Genomic DNA, 20,361 nt, shown 5'->3' on the forward strand with positions numbered 1-20,361 from the left:
ATGGTCTGTAGCTCAAATCCTGCTTAACTAAAAATTAGACACAAGAAGAGTATTATTGAACAATGTTGTGAGGCTCTGGCAGAATTTCTCTGTAAACTGAAGAGTTATAGAGGAGACAGGTTGTGTATCGCTTCTTTTGATACTTGTAAAAAAAACATTCCAATGTTAATGCGACACGGAAGATAATGTGGTGCATTGGTCGTTAGTGAAAAGATTTTATCATTTAATCTCTTTACTGTGCACAATTTAATCCACTTAGTATTGAATATTTATATGGAATTTTACCACTAAAGGGAAATTTTAGTAGTTAAGCATAAAACGCAGAGGAGCATAACGAAGGTCATAAAGGTCATAAACGATATTAATTTAGGAACATAAACATATTATGTAAACTGTATGTTGCTGTTATTGGTATTTTAAAGAAAAAAATACAAACCAAAACTCAATTTCTCCTACAATATATTGACATTTTTTATATTTCAAAATAACATGTTCGTACTATACTGTATGTACAGTACACAACGGTACCGCAGTTTGAACTGTAGGGCGCAAATCGACCTGAACCCAAAAGCTCAACATATTAATGTGCATTCGCCTGGCGCTGCGCGGTTTTCAGCACTCTCTGCGGGAGTGCTGGCTGTGACGAATTAAACCGGTTTCACAGGTATTTTCAAAGTAGAAGGCGGCGAGTCTTCCAGCGAAACACCCCCCCCCCCCCCCCCCAAAAAACCCTTTTTTTTGCTTACACTAGTAGCTCTTACTGTACTTACTAGTTAAGTACTTACTGTACAGTACTTACGGTAGAACTTCTCGCGTTAAGAAAGCTAGGTGTTAGCATAAACTATAAGTAATCAATAATATTAAATTTAGCACTGTAATAAATTGTGCTAATAATAAATTCTATTCTATTCTGAGAATGTAGGGGGGAGGAAGAATGCCCGTGGTCTTTTCACTGATAAACCTGTGTCAAGCTGTCAACAAAAACCAGCTGTCAAAAAAACGTTTTTTTTTTAATTCAATTTAAAAGTCCATAAAATTGCTATTTTGATATTGCTAATTGCTATTGCTGCTGAGTCTCTGTGTAATGTAAATACATTTTGTCTCCAAATCCACCACCACTTGTATGAATCATAGCCCTGCCAAACAATGCAAATTCCGCTGCAATGGTTGTGTGCAGGAATTATTCAGTATGGCATCTCCATGTTCAAGTAAACACTGCTCTGTGTGCAAATGCAAATGCATTTAAATTTTTTTTTTAAAAAAGCCACCTTTAAAGGCGCTATATAAAATAAAGGTTATTGTTATTATTAATATTGATGATATTCTTCCTCCCAGGACTTGTAAAATTGTTGTTGTTATTGTTGTTATCCCGTAAAACACTTTGAGAAGCATACTGTCCAGCATATTGTATTTCATTGCACTTTGACAGATCGTCTTATAATCATTTGTTGTTAGAATATCCCCCAAGAGGATATAGAGGATATCCCCCAAGAGGTATCCAGGTAACAGTGAAACGGGCGTAGAGTCTGGGGAGATCGCTCGTTTTCCATGTAAATAGTTCCCTGGTTCCACACCCCTTGGTGTCTCTCTCTCTCTTTGTCTGTGTCTGTCTCTGTCTCTGTCTCTCTCTCTCTCTCTCTCTCTCTCTCTCTCTCGGACCCGCGCTCTTAGCGGGCTTGTCTTGTGTCTCTCTCTCGTCTGGGTGCGGGAGTGCTGCTGGCGGGTGGTGATGGAGAAGAAATAAAGCGCAGTTTTTAACTCCACAAGTCAGGGTCTCTGTGTTCGTCCTCAACGAACCCAAATTCATTACATTGGTGTCAGAAGCGGGAGGATGGACAGTGAACAGCCGATGATGTCAGACTCAGAGAAGCGCCGGTTCCCCCAGCCCCGGGGACTCCGAAGGCCGTCAGGAAACGGGAGCGGGGCGGCCTAAAGAGGGGAAGGCCGCCCTTGAGCGACGCTACACCCGCTCCGGAAAGCCAGAAAGAGCGCTTCACCCCGCCTGCAGTGGGAAGGGTTGGCCACAGCCGGGGCTTATTTCTTCCCTGCCTCACCGAGGACAGACCCTGCCAGGCCCTCGTCGACACCGGTTCGACCGTCACCCTGCTGCGGCCTGGTGTCCTGCCGGGCACCGAGTCAGCCAGACCCCCAGGGCGCTCACCGTGCACTTTGGGGCTGCGAGGGTGAAACACCCCTTCTACCTTGCCCCAGTCCGCGAGGACTGTATCCTGGGGTTGGACTGGCAAGTAGGCCACGTCTGCGGCGACTGGACCCAGTGGCTCTCCCGCTAGGCAGCTGCGTTGGGCCAACCTTGCCCACAGCAGTCCCACCGCCTCCCCTCTCTCCTGCCAAAACGCCTCCGGATGGCCAACGCCAACACCGCGTAGTTGTACCGCTGGTCCCTGGGTACATCCAGCAACGCCTGGCAGGCCTTCCCCTCCAGGACGGCGGTGAGGTGGCCCACCATCTCCACCTGAGACCAGCCGTTTGCCCAGTCCGCCATCTGGAACTGGGCCTCAAACATCTGCCATGGGATCTCCCCATTATAACGGCTCGGTCTCATTGGCGCAGGCTGGAGGAGGGGTGGCAGGCTGGACCCCGCTTGTCTGGCATCTCCTTCCTGCCACACGGCCTGAGGCGACCCGAGAAAGGGCCTCCCTTCCGCTGAGTAGGTCACCGTTGGGGTAACCCTGATAAGGGCTGTGGCCTTAGGGGGTCACTCGGCTGCTGGGGGAACCGGTGCTTCTCTGAGTCCGACATCATCGGCCGTTCACTGTCAATCCTCCCGCATCTGACACCAATGTAATGAATTTGGGTTCGTTGAGGACGAACACAGAGACTCTGACTTGTGGAGTTAAAAACTGCACTTTATTTCTTCTCCGTCACAACCCGCCAGCAGCACTCCCGCACCCAGACACAAGACAAGCCCGCCAAGAGCGCGGGCCCGAGAGAGAGAGACAGAGAGAGAGAGAGAGAGAGAGAGAGAGAGAGAGACACCAAGGGGTGCGGAACCAGGGAACTATTTACATGGAAAACGGGCGATCTCCCCAGACTGTACGCCCGTTTCACTGTTACCTGGATACCTCTTGGGGAATATCCTCTTGGGGGGAATATCCTCTTGGGGGATATTCTAACAACAAGTGATTATAAGATGATCTGTCAAAGTGCAATGAAATACAACATGCTGGACAGTATGCTTCTCAAAGTGCTTTACGGGATAACAACAATAACAACAACAATTTTACAAGTCCTGGGAGGAAGATTATCATCAATATTAATAATAATAACCTTTATTTTATATAGCGCCTTTAAAGGTGTTTTTTTAAAAAAAAACGTTTTAAATGCATTTGCATTTGCACACAGAGCAGTGTTTACTTGAACATGGAGATGCCATACTGAATAATTCCTGCACACAACCATTGCAGCGGAATTTGCATCGTTTGGCAGGGCTATGATTCATACAAGTGGTGGTGGATTTGGAGACAAAATGTATTTACATTGGGTTGCTGTAAGTGGAGCACTAATAAGCCCAAAGCTCTACTTATTATTTTACAAGAGAATGCACCTGACAAGCTGGACAGTATGCTTCTCAAAGCGCTTTACAGGATAACAACAACAATAACAACAACAATTTACAAGTTCAGGGAGGTAAAATATGATCAATATTAATAATAATAATAAACTTTATTTTATATACCGCCTTTAAAGGTGGCTCCTCAAAGCGCTTTACAGGATAACAACAACAATAACAACAACAATTTACAAGTTCATTGAGGAAAAATATGATCAATATTAATAATAATAATAATAATAAACTTTATTTTATATAGCGCCTTTAAAGGTGGCTCCTCAAAGCGCTTTACAGGATAACAACAGATGAAACAACAGTGGCTGGGGGTTGAAAATACCTGTGAAACTGGTTTGTTTACAATGTACTGTAGACACAGAGTGTTACACCAACGCATTAGCATGTTAAAGCGATTCCATTGAGGAGCCGGGCGCGATAATTGTTTGGTTCCTTGATATCTGATCTGCAAGGCCATTTGGCTGCAGCGAATGTGAATTCTGTCTGAAAAAATAAAAGTATTTTAATCAAGATTCCCTTATAAAATTAATGTGAAACAAAACAAAAACTAAAAATAAGATACAATCTACAGACATTCACAACATAAACATATCTTAAAACATTTACATATATTGTTAAATTATTACTTTAAATATATACTTTAAGTTACCGAAACAGCCAGTTAATAAAATTGTTGCAATTTTGTTCTTGTTTGGAGGTGGGGATATTCTGACAACAATTGATTTAAAGACAATCTGTCAAAGTGCAATGAAATACAATATTACGGGGGTACCTTTAAAGCGGAGACAATGAAAATAAAGTTTATTATTAATTTCCTGGACAGAGAGGTGAACATTATTATGCAGAAGACAAAGATAACGATTTATGTTGCATTGCCAGATTGTGAATCAATAAAAATATTAAATTAAACACGGGTTTGCGATTTAAATGGAAATGGGGGTGACGGGAACTCTTAATCTAAATAAAAATAAAATAAATAAAACAGGTTTCGATAGTTAATAACCACTTTTTATGTGTGAAACACGGGTGATTTTTCTTCCTCCTGATCAGTTTAGAAATCTGTGTACGCTGTAAGGTTTTTACTTCCTAATTAAACTTTTAAAATATGCATTTCAATATAGAAGCAGCATATGCTCGTGTCGGCCAATCACCATTCTGAAGCCTACCGTAATCTCTGGTATAGGGGTAGCCCAGAATTCTGTTGCATTTTCATTTTAGGAAATTATGCTCGGTTAAAAGCAAGGGAGATTGTCCGTTATAGTGGACATAAAAACAAGAGTTTGCTGGGGTGTTATTGGAAACCCAATTTTAACACAAATCGCCGGCATTATATCCTAGAAGATACAGACCGGTGCCAGTGGGAGCGTAAAAGAAAGTGCAGACGAACTAGGGATTGGAAAGTGCTTGTACAATCGATGGAAATGTTCAAATAAATGTGCAAAAGAAATAAAAAAATCATTTATTCCTTTATCATATTGGCTAGCTAATGTCCTCTCTTTGCTAGTTACCTGTGGCTGTGTTTCTGCATTGCGTAGCAACGAGTGACTATATTGTATTACTGTGTTGCAGTATATGAATATAATTATATCGTTATTAATTTCTTTAGATATGTGATTCTGTGTTATATTAGCAGAAAAGCTTAAAACTACCACTTTTTATACACGCTATTTCACATGTTAGTTAAAGACTTCGATGCTTAAAATGTTTAGGGAGAAATGAAATACTGGTGTGTATTTTTTCTCTAAAGTACCGAGACCAGCCATATACTGTAATACTGTATGTTTATGTTCCAAAATTAATATCATCTATGGCCTTCACACGTGTTATGCTCCTATTCTTTTTATGCTCAGCTACTAGGATTTCCCTTCAGTGGTAAAATTCCATATAAATATTCAATACTAAAACGGGCACAGTAAAGACATTTAAATCTTTCTACGACCGACCAACGCACCATGAGTGCCCCTGTCGGTCAACCAATCACGTACTGTGGTATTGCGCGTCATCGCACGTCACGATGCGCGATAACGTAACCAGATACCCCCGGTACGTGTCTGTGCCGGGGACTTTGAACGGCTGCATCTGTAGGTAGCGAGTGACTCGTACATTCTGTGTGCATGGACAATGCGTTTTGCTCGTTATAAAATTTTTACCTGGGGATACCTTAGACGCCCCTGACTGACGGTGGCGTGATGCACAGTTTGGAATCACTGTGGTAAAACGTTCATGCGCCATCTAACAGCACGAATTATGAAATGTAAGAAAAAACGGCACCAAACAAAGTGGAATATGGCGAATACTGACTAATTTATTTTTTACCTCAAGGGCCACTTAAAACTGGCTGGCAAGCTGTAGTTTGCCCACAGGTGATCTAGAGACAACAGTCAAACATCTAGCTATTTGTAGTTCTCAGGAGTTTTAAAGCAAGAAAGGAACGGATATGTTTACTTGGCTCTGAGACACTGATCAAAGGAATAATCTGGTTTATCTTGGTTAATTGAGTCATCAAAAGTTGAGGAGCAGAAGATAAAACAGACAGGTATAAAGAGAAGTAGAGAAAAGAGAAAAGAAGGAGCAGAGAGAGGGGAGGACACAGAGAAGAGAAGGAGCAGAGAGGAGTGAATGACAGGAGAGATCAGTATATACTGTATAAGGGAGGTCAATGTTCCGATTAGTCGTTAAAACCAGATTTGAGTTTAGTATTTGAAGTTTTGAACTTTCTTTAAAGAGCTTGCTATTCGGATGTTTTGAGGAAACTGATTTTTTTGTATGTAGAAGCAATTAATTTTTAACCCCTCCTGGTTAATGATTGCATTTTTAGAAAAGGGAGATATTCCATTCATTTTGTTTCATCTGGGTTTATATAGATATTTATTTCTAGATTGTATTCTGTTTGGTGCAGAAGGCAGGTTTATCTCTATTTTGGGGCCACTTAGGCGTTATACGTGATTTAAATACTTTTTCTGCTTGGTCGGGACGAAGGCCATCAAGATGCCTTGTTTGTAAATAGTGTAACTTGCATGTTGTATGTTTATGTTGTGTGTTGTTAGTTTGTGTTTTTCATTTTCAATAAATTTTTGTTTAATCCAGTTTGCCTGACGTATTTTTCTTCATCAAAGCTGTGCCAGAGAAAAAATACAACAGGTGCCTCTAATTATATCAACTGCCCTGGTAGATTCTTAGCAGAATCTATACAATCTGGGGGTTATGATTATTTTAATTATTAATTAACCTGTTCAGCCTGTTTCTGGTATTCTAAAATTTTATTACTCCTATTTGTAACAATACTTTTGTTGCTGGCTGACAGACAATGCTGACGGCGATATCGATGAGTGCCATTGCAACCAATGGTGTTGTACCAGGTAGGATTTTCTATCTTCTTTTCTTTTTTTGATTGTGGTACTTCTGAGATACCAGTAACTGCAATACATTTAGTGATTGATTTTAAAAACAAGCAAGCTTCCTAATTTGTTTACTGGATCTTAGACTGCATTGAAAAAGTATTTTTGCTCTATGATGGATTCAGCTGTGCCCTGAGTATAGAATTTATATATTGGTGTCATCTATAAATTTTAATACCACAGTAGAAGCATAGGTACTTCCACTGACTGTACAAAACATTAGGGAGGTCTGCTCTCTCCTTGAAATTGACTGACGAGGTGAATCCAGGTGAAAGCTATGATCCCTTATCGATTTCACCTGTAAAATGCACTTCAGTCCGTGTAAATGAAGTGGGGGAGACAGGTTAAAGAAGGATTTTTAAGGCTTGAAACAATTGAGACATGGGTTGTGTATGTGAGGGAGAATGGGCAAGAAAAAAAATTAACTGCCTTTGATCAGGGTAGTAGGTGCCAGGAGCGTGTCAAGTGAGTGTGTCAAGAGCTGCAGTGCTGCTGAGTTTTTCAAGCTCCACAGTATCCCATGTCTATCTGGAATAGTTCACCACCTAGAAGATATCCATCACTGGCAGGCTAGTGGTTGAAAATGGCTCATTAATAAAAGAGGTGAAACGGAGGCTGACATAAAAGTGCAGATCAATAGATGGTCTACAGTTAGTCAACTGACAGTCCAGTACAACCATTGGTGTTGAAAGACCAAAAAAAATGCACAACTTGTCACACCTTGACACGAGTGGAGTATGGCAGCCAGGGACCTTATAGAGTTCCACTTCTTTCAGCAAAAAAAACAAGAAACTGTGGTTGCAGTTGGCAGTTCCTGCTGTTTCATGTTGATGGGAGGACTAGGGTATGGAGAAAACCACATGAGCCCATGCATCCATCATGGTGTGGGGTGTGTTTTAATGGCATAGATTGGGCCCCTTGATAAAAGTGGAGCAACGTTTGAATGTCACAGGATATCCGAACATCATTGCCAATCGGGAGCATCCCTTCATGGCAGCAGTGTATCCATTTGTGAATGGATTCTTCTGCAGGATAATGCCCTGTGCCACAAGGTTAAGATTATCCAGGAGTGGTTCTATGAACGTGACAATTAATTCATCTTAATGCAATGGACTGCACTGTCACCAGATCTCAATCCAATTGGACATCTGTGGGATGAGATGGAACAAGCTATTTGGAGTAGAGATCCACTACCAGCCAACTCAATACATCTGTCAGCATGGGTCAGCATCCCCGTGGAACGCTTTCAACAGCTTGTTGAGTCCAAGCCCAGACGAATTGAGGCTGTTCTAAGGGTAGAAGCGGGTGCACTGCAATATTAGGAAGGCCTCCCTAATGTTTCATACACTCACTGTATGTGCTTTTGTTATTGTACATATTTTAGATGTTCTGCGCTTACCTGTGTAATTTCATTAAATAGTTAACAGCGTAAAGGCACACACAGAAAACCCAGATTACTAAATGTGGTATTATAAAGTGCATACAATTGATTTGTGTCATAGAAATTGTAATATTTTTTGTCTGACTGCTGCATTACTGTTCATGTCACAGCTGGTGGCTCTTATTACATGATTTCAAGATCTCTGGGTCCGGAGTTTGGAGGAGCTGTGGGCTTGTGCTTCTACCTCGGCACAACATTTGCTGGCTCCATGTATATTCTTGGTACCATTGAGATCCTACTTGTGAGTATTTGTAAGATTTCAGGAGCATTCAGGATGTACATTAGTGGGTATGTAACCCCACCTAAGCTTGAATATAATTATAATACAATATAAGTCTGATATCTCTTTAGCCTTTCTAATTACTATCTCAAAGTTTAACCCTTCACATATGGAGTATTTGGGCTTTCTTTCTGGATTCTGTTGACAAGCTCTGCGGTTTTTCTTATTCATCTGACTCCGAAAGCAAAGGACACCTGCTGCTTTCTCTGGCTGGGCAGGGAGAAGCGTTTGCTTTCTGTTGTTGCAGACAATGTATCTGAAACACGACTATGGGCTATTTATAAATGTAGCAATGTTTGTTAAGAATGATTTGACAGTTATACCACTTCTCTGTAAATATTGACTTCCTTTTAGATGAATAAGTGAGCTCATTAGAACTTCCTGTCTAGCACATACGTGTATTAATGACTGCTGAATAGGATCAGAGTTCAATTAGATTAATTGCTTTAAATATCAATAGTTTTTCCTGCAGTAAAAGAGTGTATATGTCACTTATTGTTTTTTCCACACTCATTTTGTCCTGCAGACCTATATTGTTCCCAGCGCTGCTGTATTCAAAGCAGAGGAAAAGGAATACGAGACAGTGGCCATGCTCAATAACATGCGGGTCTACGGCACATGTTGCATCATTCTTATGGCACTTGTGGTTTTTGTGGGAGTGAAGTATGTCAACAAGCTAGCCCTAGTCTTCCTGGCCTGTGTGGTGCTGTCCATTTTAGCAATCTATGCTGGAGTCATCAAGACCGCCTTCGATCCACCAGATTTCCCGTAAGTCATCACTTAAAGGCTTTGGTGGTTTGTGTTGTGCTGGACAGGAGTAGCTAAGCTTGACAAATCCTTAAGGCTCCAGTGCATTCAGTGCATGTTATTTATCTCAGTCTTGATTACCTAAAACAAAAATCAAACAATCCTCAGCTGTTGTTTTGAACATATTAGGTAATGTATAATAATTGTGCACGCCTATACATATGCATAATGTGCACCACCATGTTGTTGGACCTCCTAAGCAAGAAAAGATGTCTTCAACACATACCACAAGGAAAGGGATTTGATGTGTTTTGGTACACATATAGACTTACAGTTAAATGTTGTGTTACAAAATATTGACACCCTCTAATAACATGCACAAAACCGTGTTTGCAGTTGTTGTTGTTCACAGCCCTATGTTGATGGTTCTGCATGGGGTTTGTAGTGATTCCATGGATGCTACAGTACAAATTTCAGAACATGCCACTCCTGGCTTAGGAGACTGCACTGAAAAAAATGTTTTTTGTCAAACAGGTGTAATCCTGAACTGATTCAAGATTTATACCAAGCTACCAATCACAAATTAAAAACTTGTGAAAAGTGACTTCATGTATCTATGCAATAACACCTTCAGTCAACTTTTTGATTTTATCCAAGTCTGAACCTAAGACAGGTGAAAACGAATAAAGGTACAGTAGAAAAAAAGATTAGGGCAAAAAATGATCAGTATGTGCAAATTAATTGATGAAATAATAAGATCACTTTATTAGCCATATACAATTTCTTACATTAGGAATTTGTCTTTTCACATACCCCAGCTTGTTCTCCATGAGACACACAGACAAGGAGAGAGAAGCTTAAGGTCAGAGTGCAGGGTCAGCCATTTATACGGCGCCCCTGGAGCAGCTGGGGTTAAGGGTCTTGCTCAGGGGCCCAAGGGAGTAGGATTCCTCTGCCGTCCACAGGATTTGAAGCAGCAACCTTCCAGCCACAGGCGCAGATCCTTAGCCACAGAGTCCCTGCTCCGCCCTTTTAATAGAAAAATAATAAGAAAAGTTGAGTGCTGGGGTGAGCCAGGATGAATCAATACATATAATTTATTTTAAAACCGCTTTGTAAGATACTTGCACGGACAAGGACTGTCTCAATGTATACAGTATATGGAATTTTTACATGTTGAAAGAAGGAGTTCTTTACTGAACTGCATCAGTGCTGCTTAAACAAGCCCTAAATTAAATAGTCCACCCTTCAGCAAAAAGAAGAACATTAGATACAGTCAAACAAGTAAAAACAAATAAAAAGTTATTCCACATTGTGTAAATGAAAAAGGTACATGGATGTGATAAGTGTCTTGAGGCTTCAGTTTTATACAGGTACTTTGCACCATCCTTGTCTGCTGCTTTGATAACAATATTGTCCAGTCCTTCATGGCTTTACACTGATGGAGTTCTCCCCTCAAACCTTATTGCATGCATTTGTTATTCAGGCTCTGCTTGCTTTTCTGGTGCAGTGATATCCACTGTGCTGCAATCAATGAACACATTTTCTCTGTGTAATTCTAGTTATTTTTCCAAGTACTCAAGTACTGGATGATGCAGATATTCTTGTTTACCATTATTAACAGACCTGCTTACTGCCCCATAGAGATTAAATTGTTTGTTCTCTGCTGCTTTCAGACTAACATTTCATCTGACCATTATCAGATGCGTGCTTCGAATACCTTGAGTCTTGAATGATGATCTTTACTGAGACCTGGCTTCAACAAGACTTGCCCGACTCTCTTGTGGAAATTGAGGGGTTTTCCCATGTTCACTCAGATAGAATTGAAACATCTGGGAAAAACAGAGGTGGTGGTATTTGTGTCTTTGTGAACGATAAGTGGTGCAGACAATACTCTGTGAGGAAGATTATCTGCAATAAAAATGTTGAGCTTTTGTGCCTGAGTCTCAGGCCTTTCTACCTTCCGAGAGAATTCAGTAACATTATTATATGCGCTGTTTACATTCCTTCCAGTGGAAATGCAGCGGCTGCCGCTTCTCAGGTAGCCGATTGTGTACATGAGCAACTCTAGCAGACTTCAGAAGCTGTTTTTTTGGGGTGATTTTAACCACTGTAAACTGGAGATGGCATTGTCTGGGTTTGAACAGTATATCAAATGTGGGAATTGTTCTAGACAAATTCTACAGTAATATAAAACAAGCCTATAACATCAAAGCCAAACCACCTCTGTCTAACTCTGATCACAATACTGTTCATCTCATCCCCACTTAGCGGACAGCTCTCAAGAACAGCAAACCTGTTGCTAAGGCTGTAAATGTATGGACTGATGATAGCATTGAGATGCTGAAAGGGTGTTTTCTTTGCACAGACTGGGAGATATTTCATAACCTGGAGGTTAATGAGGCAACAGAGACTATGACAAACTACATTAATTTCTGTGTGGACAGTGTTATACCCAAGAAAAGCATTACAGTGTACCCAAATCATAAACCATGTATAACTAAGGATGTGATAGACTGCATCAACCGCAAAAGACTCGCTTTTAAAAACCAGGATCAAGTGCAACTGAAATTATTGCAAAAAGAGCTTAAACTTAAACTCAGGAATGCAATGAATCAACACAAGGAGACAATGGAGAGTGACTTTGAAACAGTGAACTCCAGGAGGTTGTGGCAAACAATGAAAACAGTCACATACATGAATTCTTCAAAGAAGAGCTTCCATACAATGGATGAGCTGGCTAAAGCAAACGAGCTGAATGACTTTTATTTGAGGTTTGAGACAGAGGACTTCTCTGGTGCATGTGACAGTATATTAGATACTATTACAGCTGACAGGAGTGCTGGTAGCCTTGTAATAAGTCCACAGATGACCACACAATCTTTCAAGCACATATGTGCGAAAAAGGCAACAGGCCCTGATGGCATCACTGCCTCTATTTTAAAAAATTGTGCAGAGGAATTTACACCAGCATGGTGTCCTCTCTTTCAGAAGTCTGTTTCAGAAGTCTGTACCAATTATGTAATTAACAGCATTATGCAACTTGTTCTAAAACACCTAGAGGACCCCAGTGCTTATGCTCGGATGTCTTTTGTGGACTTCAGCTCTGCATTTAATATGCTGCAACCCCATCTATTGATAAACAAGTTGAAGCAAATGTCCGTAAACCATAACATTATAAGATGGTAGCATTCATTTTTAACAAATCGTACACAGTATGTCAGGGTCAACAAAACTCTTTCAGAGTAACGATCTGTTAGCACAGGTGCCCCTCAGGGCTGTGTGAACTCTCCAGTTCTGTTCACACTTTATACAAATGATTGTACAAGCAGTAGTCAAAGCAACTTCATTTTCAGATGATACAGCTGTTCTTACCTTAATGCATAGAGGTAGCAGCTCATCTGTATACATGTCAGAAATCCAAAGGTTTTTGCAATGGTGTGACAACAATAACCTAATTCTGAATGTTAAAAAAAATAGTTTTTGATCCTAGAGCAGTTGATGATCACTCACAGGTAGTAATCCACAATGAACTTATCACTCAGGTTGATTCATATACTGTAAGTACTTAGGTTTACACATAGACAGTAACCTGTGCTGGTCTACTCATGTTGAGAGTGTTTGCTCCAAAGTTCAGCAGCACATACTGTATATTTCCTGCAAAGACTAAGAGTGTTTGGGTTTGGCAGGAAGTAATGCTCTTCTTTTACCGTGCTGTAATCGAGTGAATTATCAGATATGGTATTTCAGTGTGGTTTGGTAATCTATCAATTCATTTTAAATCGCAAATTACCCACCTCATCCAGACAGCTTTGAAGTTCATGGGAGTGAAATAGCACCCCTCCCTGCAGACAATCTTTGAAAAATCCATAATCAAACAGGCAGGAAAAAATATATCCGATCCTTCCCATATCCTCAACTCTGAATATCAACTTCTTCCTTCTGGCAAACATTTTAGGGTTCCCAAAAAGTCAAAGAGATACAAGCATTCCTTTGTTCCACTATCCATTAAAGCTCTCAACACAAATGTCAAGGATAAACACAATTTTGACTCTCACAACCCACTTGAGTGCAATATGTTTTGTGATGTGTTATAAATGTTGCATGTTGTTATGTGTTATACTGAACATGTGCATTACAATGATGTGCAATGTTTTTCTTATTTTTTGTAATAGAATAATGTGCAATGTTTTTCTTTTCTTCTCTTTTTTTGCATTCTATTGAAATGTACAGGAGTGCTGGGTGTCCATAAAAAATTTCCTTTAAATCTAAGACAAATCTTATCTTATCTTATCACATGTCTTTCTCTTTTTGGAAAAAGGATCTGCCTCCTCGGAAACCGCACCCTGGCAAGGCACAATTTTGACAAGTGTGCCAAGACTGACATAGTGAACAACGAGACAATTACCACCAAGCTCTGGAACCTGTTCTGTGATAGCCCTTTTTTAAACGCCACCTGCGATGAGTACTTTGTAATGAACAACGTCACTGAGATTCAGGGCATTCCAGGACTGGGCAGTCACGTAATAATAGGTAAGAACTCTTAAACATATTGTCTTATGTAAACTTAGTTTCCATTCTTATAATTTCACTGGGATATCATGGTGGTTCTGTGGTTAGCACTGCTGTCTTGCAGCGGTTCTGGACATGAGGTGCTATCTGCGTGAACTTTGTGTGTTCTCCCCATGTTTACGTGGCAGTCCTCCACAGTCCACAGACATCTTTTCAAAGATGGGGCTTCTGGGAAAATTAGCACTGGTGTGAATGAGTGTGTGTCTATGTCTCTATTTGTGTCTGTGTGTGCCCGTTGAAGGACCAAGTCCAGGGTGTATCCTGCCTTTCGTCAGTTGCTTCCTGGGATAGGCTCTGGCTCCCCTACAACCATGAAGTGGTTAGAAGATGGGGTGGATGGATTATTTTCACTGTAGCAGTAAAGATGGCTGTGTTTTCAATAAACTATGAAGGGAGGAAATGTGTCACAGATTCTCACCAGTAGAGAAGTTTAAAACCTCCAGCATTATCTATTATTATATCATTATCTATTCAATAGCTTAATATGATCAGTTTTCAGTGTTTTTGCTGGTTTCCCATATCTTTGCAATTTCCATATTTTTCTCATCGTATTTTATCTTAATAATTTTCACAATCATTTTACAATTATTTCACTTTCTTTTTCTTTAAAATACTTTTGCTGTGGTGCTGCACTAAATTCAGAAAGGAAAGAGAACTTTACCAGCTGGAGCCTTTCAGATAAGCTCTGAATTTAGGAGCACGGTATATATACAGATGCAGCCATTAAAAATGCACAGTAAAACCCCGTACCGTGCAAAATTATCTACAGTTTACCGGGCTATACCGCAGTACGTGATTGGCTGGCAAAAATGATCGACAGGCGGCACTCATGGTGCATTGGTTGTTAGTGAAACGAAACGATTGCTTAATTTAATCTCTTTACTGTGCATGTTTAAATCCGGTTAATACTGAATATTAATATGGAATTTTACAACTAAGTTAGAAAATAGGTGGATTTACACTTGCACAAAACGTTCCAATTTGAATGCGATATGGAAGATATTATTAATAATAAATGACTTTAAAGGATTTATAGAGAAGAAACGTGTCTTTTCTTTCCAGCTTGGAATTAGCTTTTACCTACTAGTATATTCCATTGCAGCCACTTTATGTAACGCAGCTCCATACTTCTCACAAAGGCTAGGAGTGTTACACCCAGCTGTGTAATGTTATGTAGAATAGACAGTTCAGGGGGATGGGAAGGAATTTTCAGTAGCATCCAGCAATCAAATGTTTCCATACTGTAGTTTTAAAACTTGAACAAAGACGTGCCACATGCAAACAGCGCTATTGTTGTATAGTTTTAAAGCAACTACAGTATAGCTTGTGGGACATACATTTATTTATACTGCATCAAATTTGTTCAGAGCGCCCGACATTACAAACTCCAAGTTAAAAGGAACTAATTTCCCATGGGTAACCCTGTTACAAATGGGAACAGTGCATCGGTCCTTGACTATGGCTAAACAGTACTGTATATATGATATCTGGTGGAGTTTCACCGTTCACTTTTTTGTAATCTGTATAGAACCGTGACGTCTCATCAGTGTTTGGTACCAATAATCAGGGGATTTCACAAACTTCCTCCTTTGAACTCAACTGCACTCCAGTAAATATAGTACAGTTTATCACCTTCTGCAATGCATCTAATTTAGCAGGATTTGCGCAGTAAGCACATTGTTTAATGGGGATGACATTACCCATGTCTATATCACTGTACGACACAGGTTTGAGTCAGAGCGTCTGTTAATAAAACAGAGCACCGTCCAATACATATAACTACTGCACGATTTCTTTATCCGTTTCAGCTAAATGAGGGGAATTAAATCAGTCAGAATCTCAGATTGCCAATTGTAAAAATAACCCTTCTTCCCTCCTTTGTTTAACTTAAAGAAGTAATCTCACTGTGTTAGTCTCACTGTATGCCCCAGTGCTCACTCAATGTTCACACTCCCAGTAAAATAAAAATCCCTGTTTTCCACGTTATCACCTCGTACCAGGGGGGAAGGAAAAGTGCCCGCTGTAATTTTTTTCACTCTCCATCACTCTGCCCATCCCCCCTGGACAGACAAAGTTGATTAAAACTAATTCAAAAGGGTGTGTTGTGTTAACACAAACTCTGCTTAACAGAGCCGCTTGTAAGAGAAAGGTGACTTTCTGCTCAATTCAATAAAGCTACAGACAGATTTTAAATTCTTCAAGCAAAATTAGGTGTTTGTCAAAATCTGCTACTTTCCAAGCAGTACACGACTTCTCAAAAGTCTTACCTTTTGTCTCTCAGGCAAACTCAACAAACTGTTTGTTTTTTATAATTCTGAAATTTGAACGGTATGCCTCAAGAACTCATTATAGTATTGTAGCGAATACGGTTCACGCAAGAAAATCAAAACACCGCCTCCCCCTCCCACCCGGGTCTCGCCTCCCGCTGTTCCAAAGCCAGATGGTTTCAAAGTATGTGTGAAATATCTTTTCTTATTCCCGTTATTAATCCAATCTATTTGTACTCATCTGGCTATGTAAAAAATATAGCCAAAAGGATCGCTGTAAAGGTTAAATTCCAAGCTGAAAAGAATGTCTTCTCTAACTCTTCAGTTTACAGCTCGTCCATGGTCATTCATTATTAATATTGTAACGAACGGCAGGCGTTCAGATGGTACAAGCCAGTTGCAGAGCGGTGGCAGTACAGCCCTCTGCTCCCCTGCACATAACAGGGCTGCTGAAGGGCTGAAGTGCTGGTGCTAACAGAGGTCTTCTTTAAATTAGCTGGAAAAACCTCTGTTGAGCAACACAGGAGACCCGGGTTTGAACCCATGTGGTGAAGGGTGAACTGGGGCAGCAGCAGCGAGGACACAAGCCCAAGAATCTGAATTCATTACAATGTTATTAATAATATATTCCATATTGCATTTAAATTGGAATGTTTTTATAAATATAAGAAGAGGCGATACACAATGTGTGAAGATATCCCTTTTCCCTCCTTTAACTTAAAGAATTGTGTGAAGAAATCCTAAATCTCAACACCATCTTTTATAATAATTCATCCAGATACGCACACTCACACCATAGCCAACAAGAAGCTATAATAGTGGACTATTTTTATCTATTCGGCTGTGTAAGAAACAAAGTAATTCTCTGATCGGGCTTTGAACAACTGGGTGCTGTGCTTTGTCCATTAATACTACAAGGACGATAAAAGTTTTTAAAAAGAAACGGATGTCAAAATGTTTTCGAAATGTCCACCTGTGATATTTAAGCTGCTTTGTTACATGATTCCATATTAATATAACTATCAAGTGATGTTGAATCACTACAACATTTATCTTTTTACAATAACAGCAAGTGGTGTTCTTACTACATATTCTTTGAATGTCAACTTCTTATGTCATATTCTTTTGTCAACTGAGCAATCTTGCTTTTATAAAATATACCGACTTTTTAATGTTTAATGATTAACATGCTGTAATACACAGTTTACAGTTATTAAAAGTCTAAGGAATATACAATTTAAATTCTTAATTGGAAAAAGATTGTCCCTCAGCAGTGACCGGGATTCGAAACCGGGTGTTTTCTGGTGACACCTCAAATGCTGTACATGAGACGTTAAGCTTTATTAGCTCCACTTGGCGGTTTTGCAATGTGCTTCTGGATACTATTATTATATTTTTTTAACGCAGCATACCTCGCTCATTTGGAATGGCTGGATCTGTATATTAGCACCTTGTTTAAAACAATCTGTTTAGTTCCCCAGAACACATTAACTACCACTAGCTAGGATATCCATTAACTTAAAAGAGGTGTCATGAACAAATACAAGTGTTCTTCATCAGAGGAACAGGACACAGTCTTGTGCAGTTTTATTGAGCTCTGTAAGGACAGCAACGCACGCTGGTTCTGCCCTGCAGAACAGACACACTGAAAATGTTTCCCAATGTTTATACAGAGTTAGAAAGAAGTTTGTTTCACAATCTGAGGGCTTTGATATGCAGCACACATTCATCTGCATTATCCTATTAATGGTATGTTTGTGGGTGTTGGTCCTGTGTTTTGTTGTGTAACGTTAAGTTGCTGTGGCTGCTAAAGCAAGTCAGCTTAATTGCATCTTAGCATAACTTTTGTTGAAGGCTAAATTAGCGGACCCAGCAACACTTTCAACAATGTGGTTAAGTGGTAATATTGCAAAGCTGGATACATGAGATTTTTACATGTCCCACTTCACAAGTATAGTTTGAATATTAGATTTAATAAACATCATAACCTTTGTTTAGATACAGGCTGTCAAATCAGCATATAATGTTTGTACTGCTTCAGTCTAGTTAAAAGTTAAAAAGAAAATTAAAAGTTAAAAGCTTTTATAAGAGGGGAATCCATCTTTTCCACTTTTTACCAGGGCATCTGCGGACCACCTTGCTTGGGCTACTGAGGTCTTTCAGGGATCTCTGTTTTCCAAGATGCCAATCTGAATAATGAGCATACATACATTGTGCAGTTTTGAAAGAGTCTGTAAAGACCAAAGCAGAGCATTTTTTACTTTACAAACTAGGTTTATTTATAGTTGATGTTTTCCCACCAGTTTGGTTATGCTTTCATATTTTGGATCATCCCTATGCCCACATAGAAGAAAGAATGAGGAAGTGGAGACTCTTCAGAGCTACCCACTCGTTACACCATTCATATTTTTACACTCCTGTACTGGAGGCTAAGCATCAGTTGGAGGAAAGTAACATCCCTCGCTGGCTTAATAGCAAGACATGGGCTTCTAAAAAGTTTATTTGGGAAATGCTAAACCAATTGTGTTTACTAGTTGATCACAAACAGCTAAAGACATCTGGATCTAAGAACTCAATGTGTGCTCATAGTGAGCATGTTCACAGGTTTGTAGCAGCAATGCTTATTAATAATAAAGGAATTAAGTTTGCTACTCCCTTGCCAGTCTCTCTCTCCCTTATCTCAGTGGTGTTGGACACAGAGAAGCCATTCCATGTCATTCAGATTTAAGGTGTTTTCTTGTCTGATAGAGTTTCCTGATAAGGAACAACTCCCAGGGCTGAGATTCTCCAGCCACCCTAATGAATGGTCATCTCTGGCTCCTTTCTGTCTAGGAGATTCCAAGGGAGAGTCTCATCCCAAGGTGTTTACAACCCTAAGGTCAGAGATCACTGCTACTCATCCTCCACCTTGATCAGCCAATCAGGAACTGGTAGAGCGGGATAACCCCACATGGGTCTCGAATGCCCGTGGAACTTTCAACCAATGAACGACCGTAGTTCCTTCAGATAAAAGAGGCAGCACAGGGCCCAGAATAAGCCCCTCCAGGATATTCTCAGACTCAGCTTGGACAATCACGTGACGGCCAGTGTGTCTAATTGCCAGGACTTTACTTTGTTCTAAGAGTCGAGACCGGGGGTCTCCTGCACGTAACCAAAGGATCCACCTGAGGTTAGCCCAGCAGCCTCGTGAACTGCCAGTAACCCGCCTGATCAACGAGTGAACTATGGTCAGAACTGTCGACAGCTGAGTCTTAGTATTCAGCACTAGTGCTACATCAGGAACGAACCGGTCTTCTTCCCATCTAAAGAGTGTGACTTGCTCGGACCCGCAGTCACTTTTCATGTGCAAAAACTCTGCTAGTTTAGCCAGGACTAACTAGCCTTTTTTCAGAGAGTCACTGCCAGCACGCCGCAGCAGGAATCTCTCACTCCTTCTCCCACACCTCCAGCCGCACCAGGACAGTCTGGCACCAAGCCAGATGATGCCGATTGGACGCAGCAACAGCCTGTCACTGTTTCTTTGTGTCCGCTGGAGATCTGAATCCACGTAGATTGGATGAGTATTCAACACAACACATTGCAGCTCGAGAATACCTCAATCCCAGTTGATGTCAATTTAATTCCTATGAGTGATGTACTTGCCTTTGAGTATCTAGTGTAGAAGTTGTAATCAAAGCTCATTAACGAAACGGTATAAATGAATGGTATACTGAATGTATGCATCTCTTGGTATTTGTAACTCTTTGTGACTGAAAATATACACTTTGTATTCTGCTAACCCTCACTATAAGATCTGTTATGTTTATACGCACATTTTATGTATTAATAAATGTATTCTCGTGTATTAGTATCCGTGTGTGTGCATTGCTGAGTTGTTCCGCAAGGTCAGTTTTCATTTTGTGATTTACTGCTACAATTAATAATTGTCCCAGTACATGCACAAAACCCCTACAGGTTGAACCACTCAAGAACCCCATTATTTTCCAGGATTTTTATTCTGACCACTTTGCTGTTTTAGGGCGAATAATGTTGTTTCAGAACTCCATGGAAGTCTATTAAAATGTGTGAAC

The 20,361-nt window shown here is 40.3% G+C and overlaps 1 protein-coding gene across 4 annotated transcripts in view; it reads left to right on the top strand.

The window, feature by feature from the left end:
• Positions 1 to 20,361, top strand: part of slc12a7b (solute carrier family 12 member 7b) — a 168,319-nt gene that overhangs the window by 106,840 nt on the left and 41,118 nt on the right. For all 4 annotated transcript variants that reach the window (XM_088919322.1, XM_088919324.1, XM_088919326.1 and 1 more), the window contains exons 5-8: positions 6,891 to 6,945; positions 8,536 to 8,666; positions 9,232 to 9,473; positions 13,774 to 13,985. In XM_088919322.1, the coding sequence (XP_088775448.1) occupies positions 6,891 to 6,945; positions 8,536 to 8,666; positions 9,232 to 9,473; positions 13,774 to 13,985 (640 nt within the window). The remainder of the gene's footprint in view (positions 1 to 6,890; positions 6,946 to 8,535; positions 8,667 to 9,231; positions 9,474 to 13,773; positions 13,986 to 20,361) is intronic.

This window comes from Atractosteus spatula, chromosome 6 (genome assembly GCF_055471065.1).
Source record: "Atractosteus spatula isolate fAtrSpa1 chromosome 6, fAtrSpa1.hap1, whole genome shotgun sequence".
Taxonomy (NCBI): Eukaryota; Metazoa; Chordata; class Actinopteri; order Semionotiformes; family Lepisosteidae; genus Atractosteus; species Atractosteus spatula.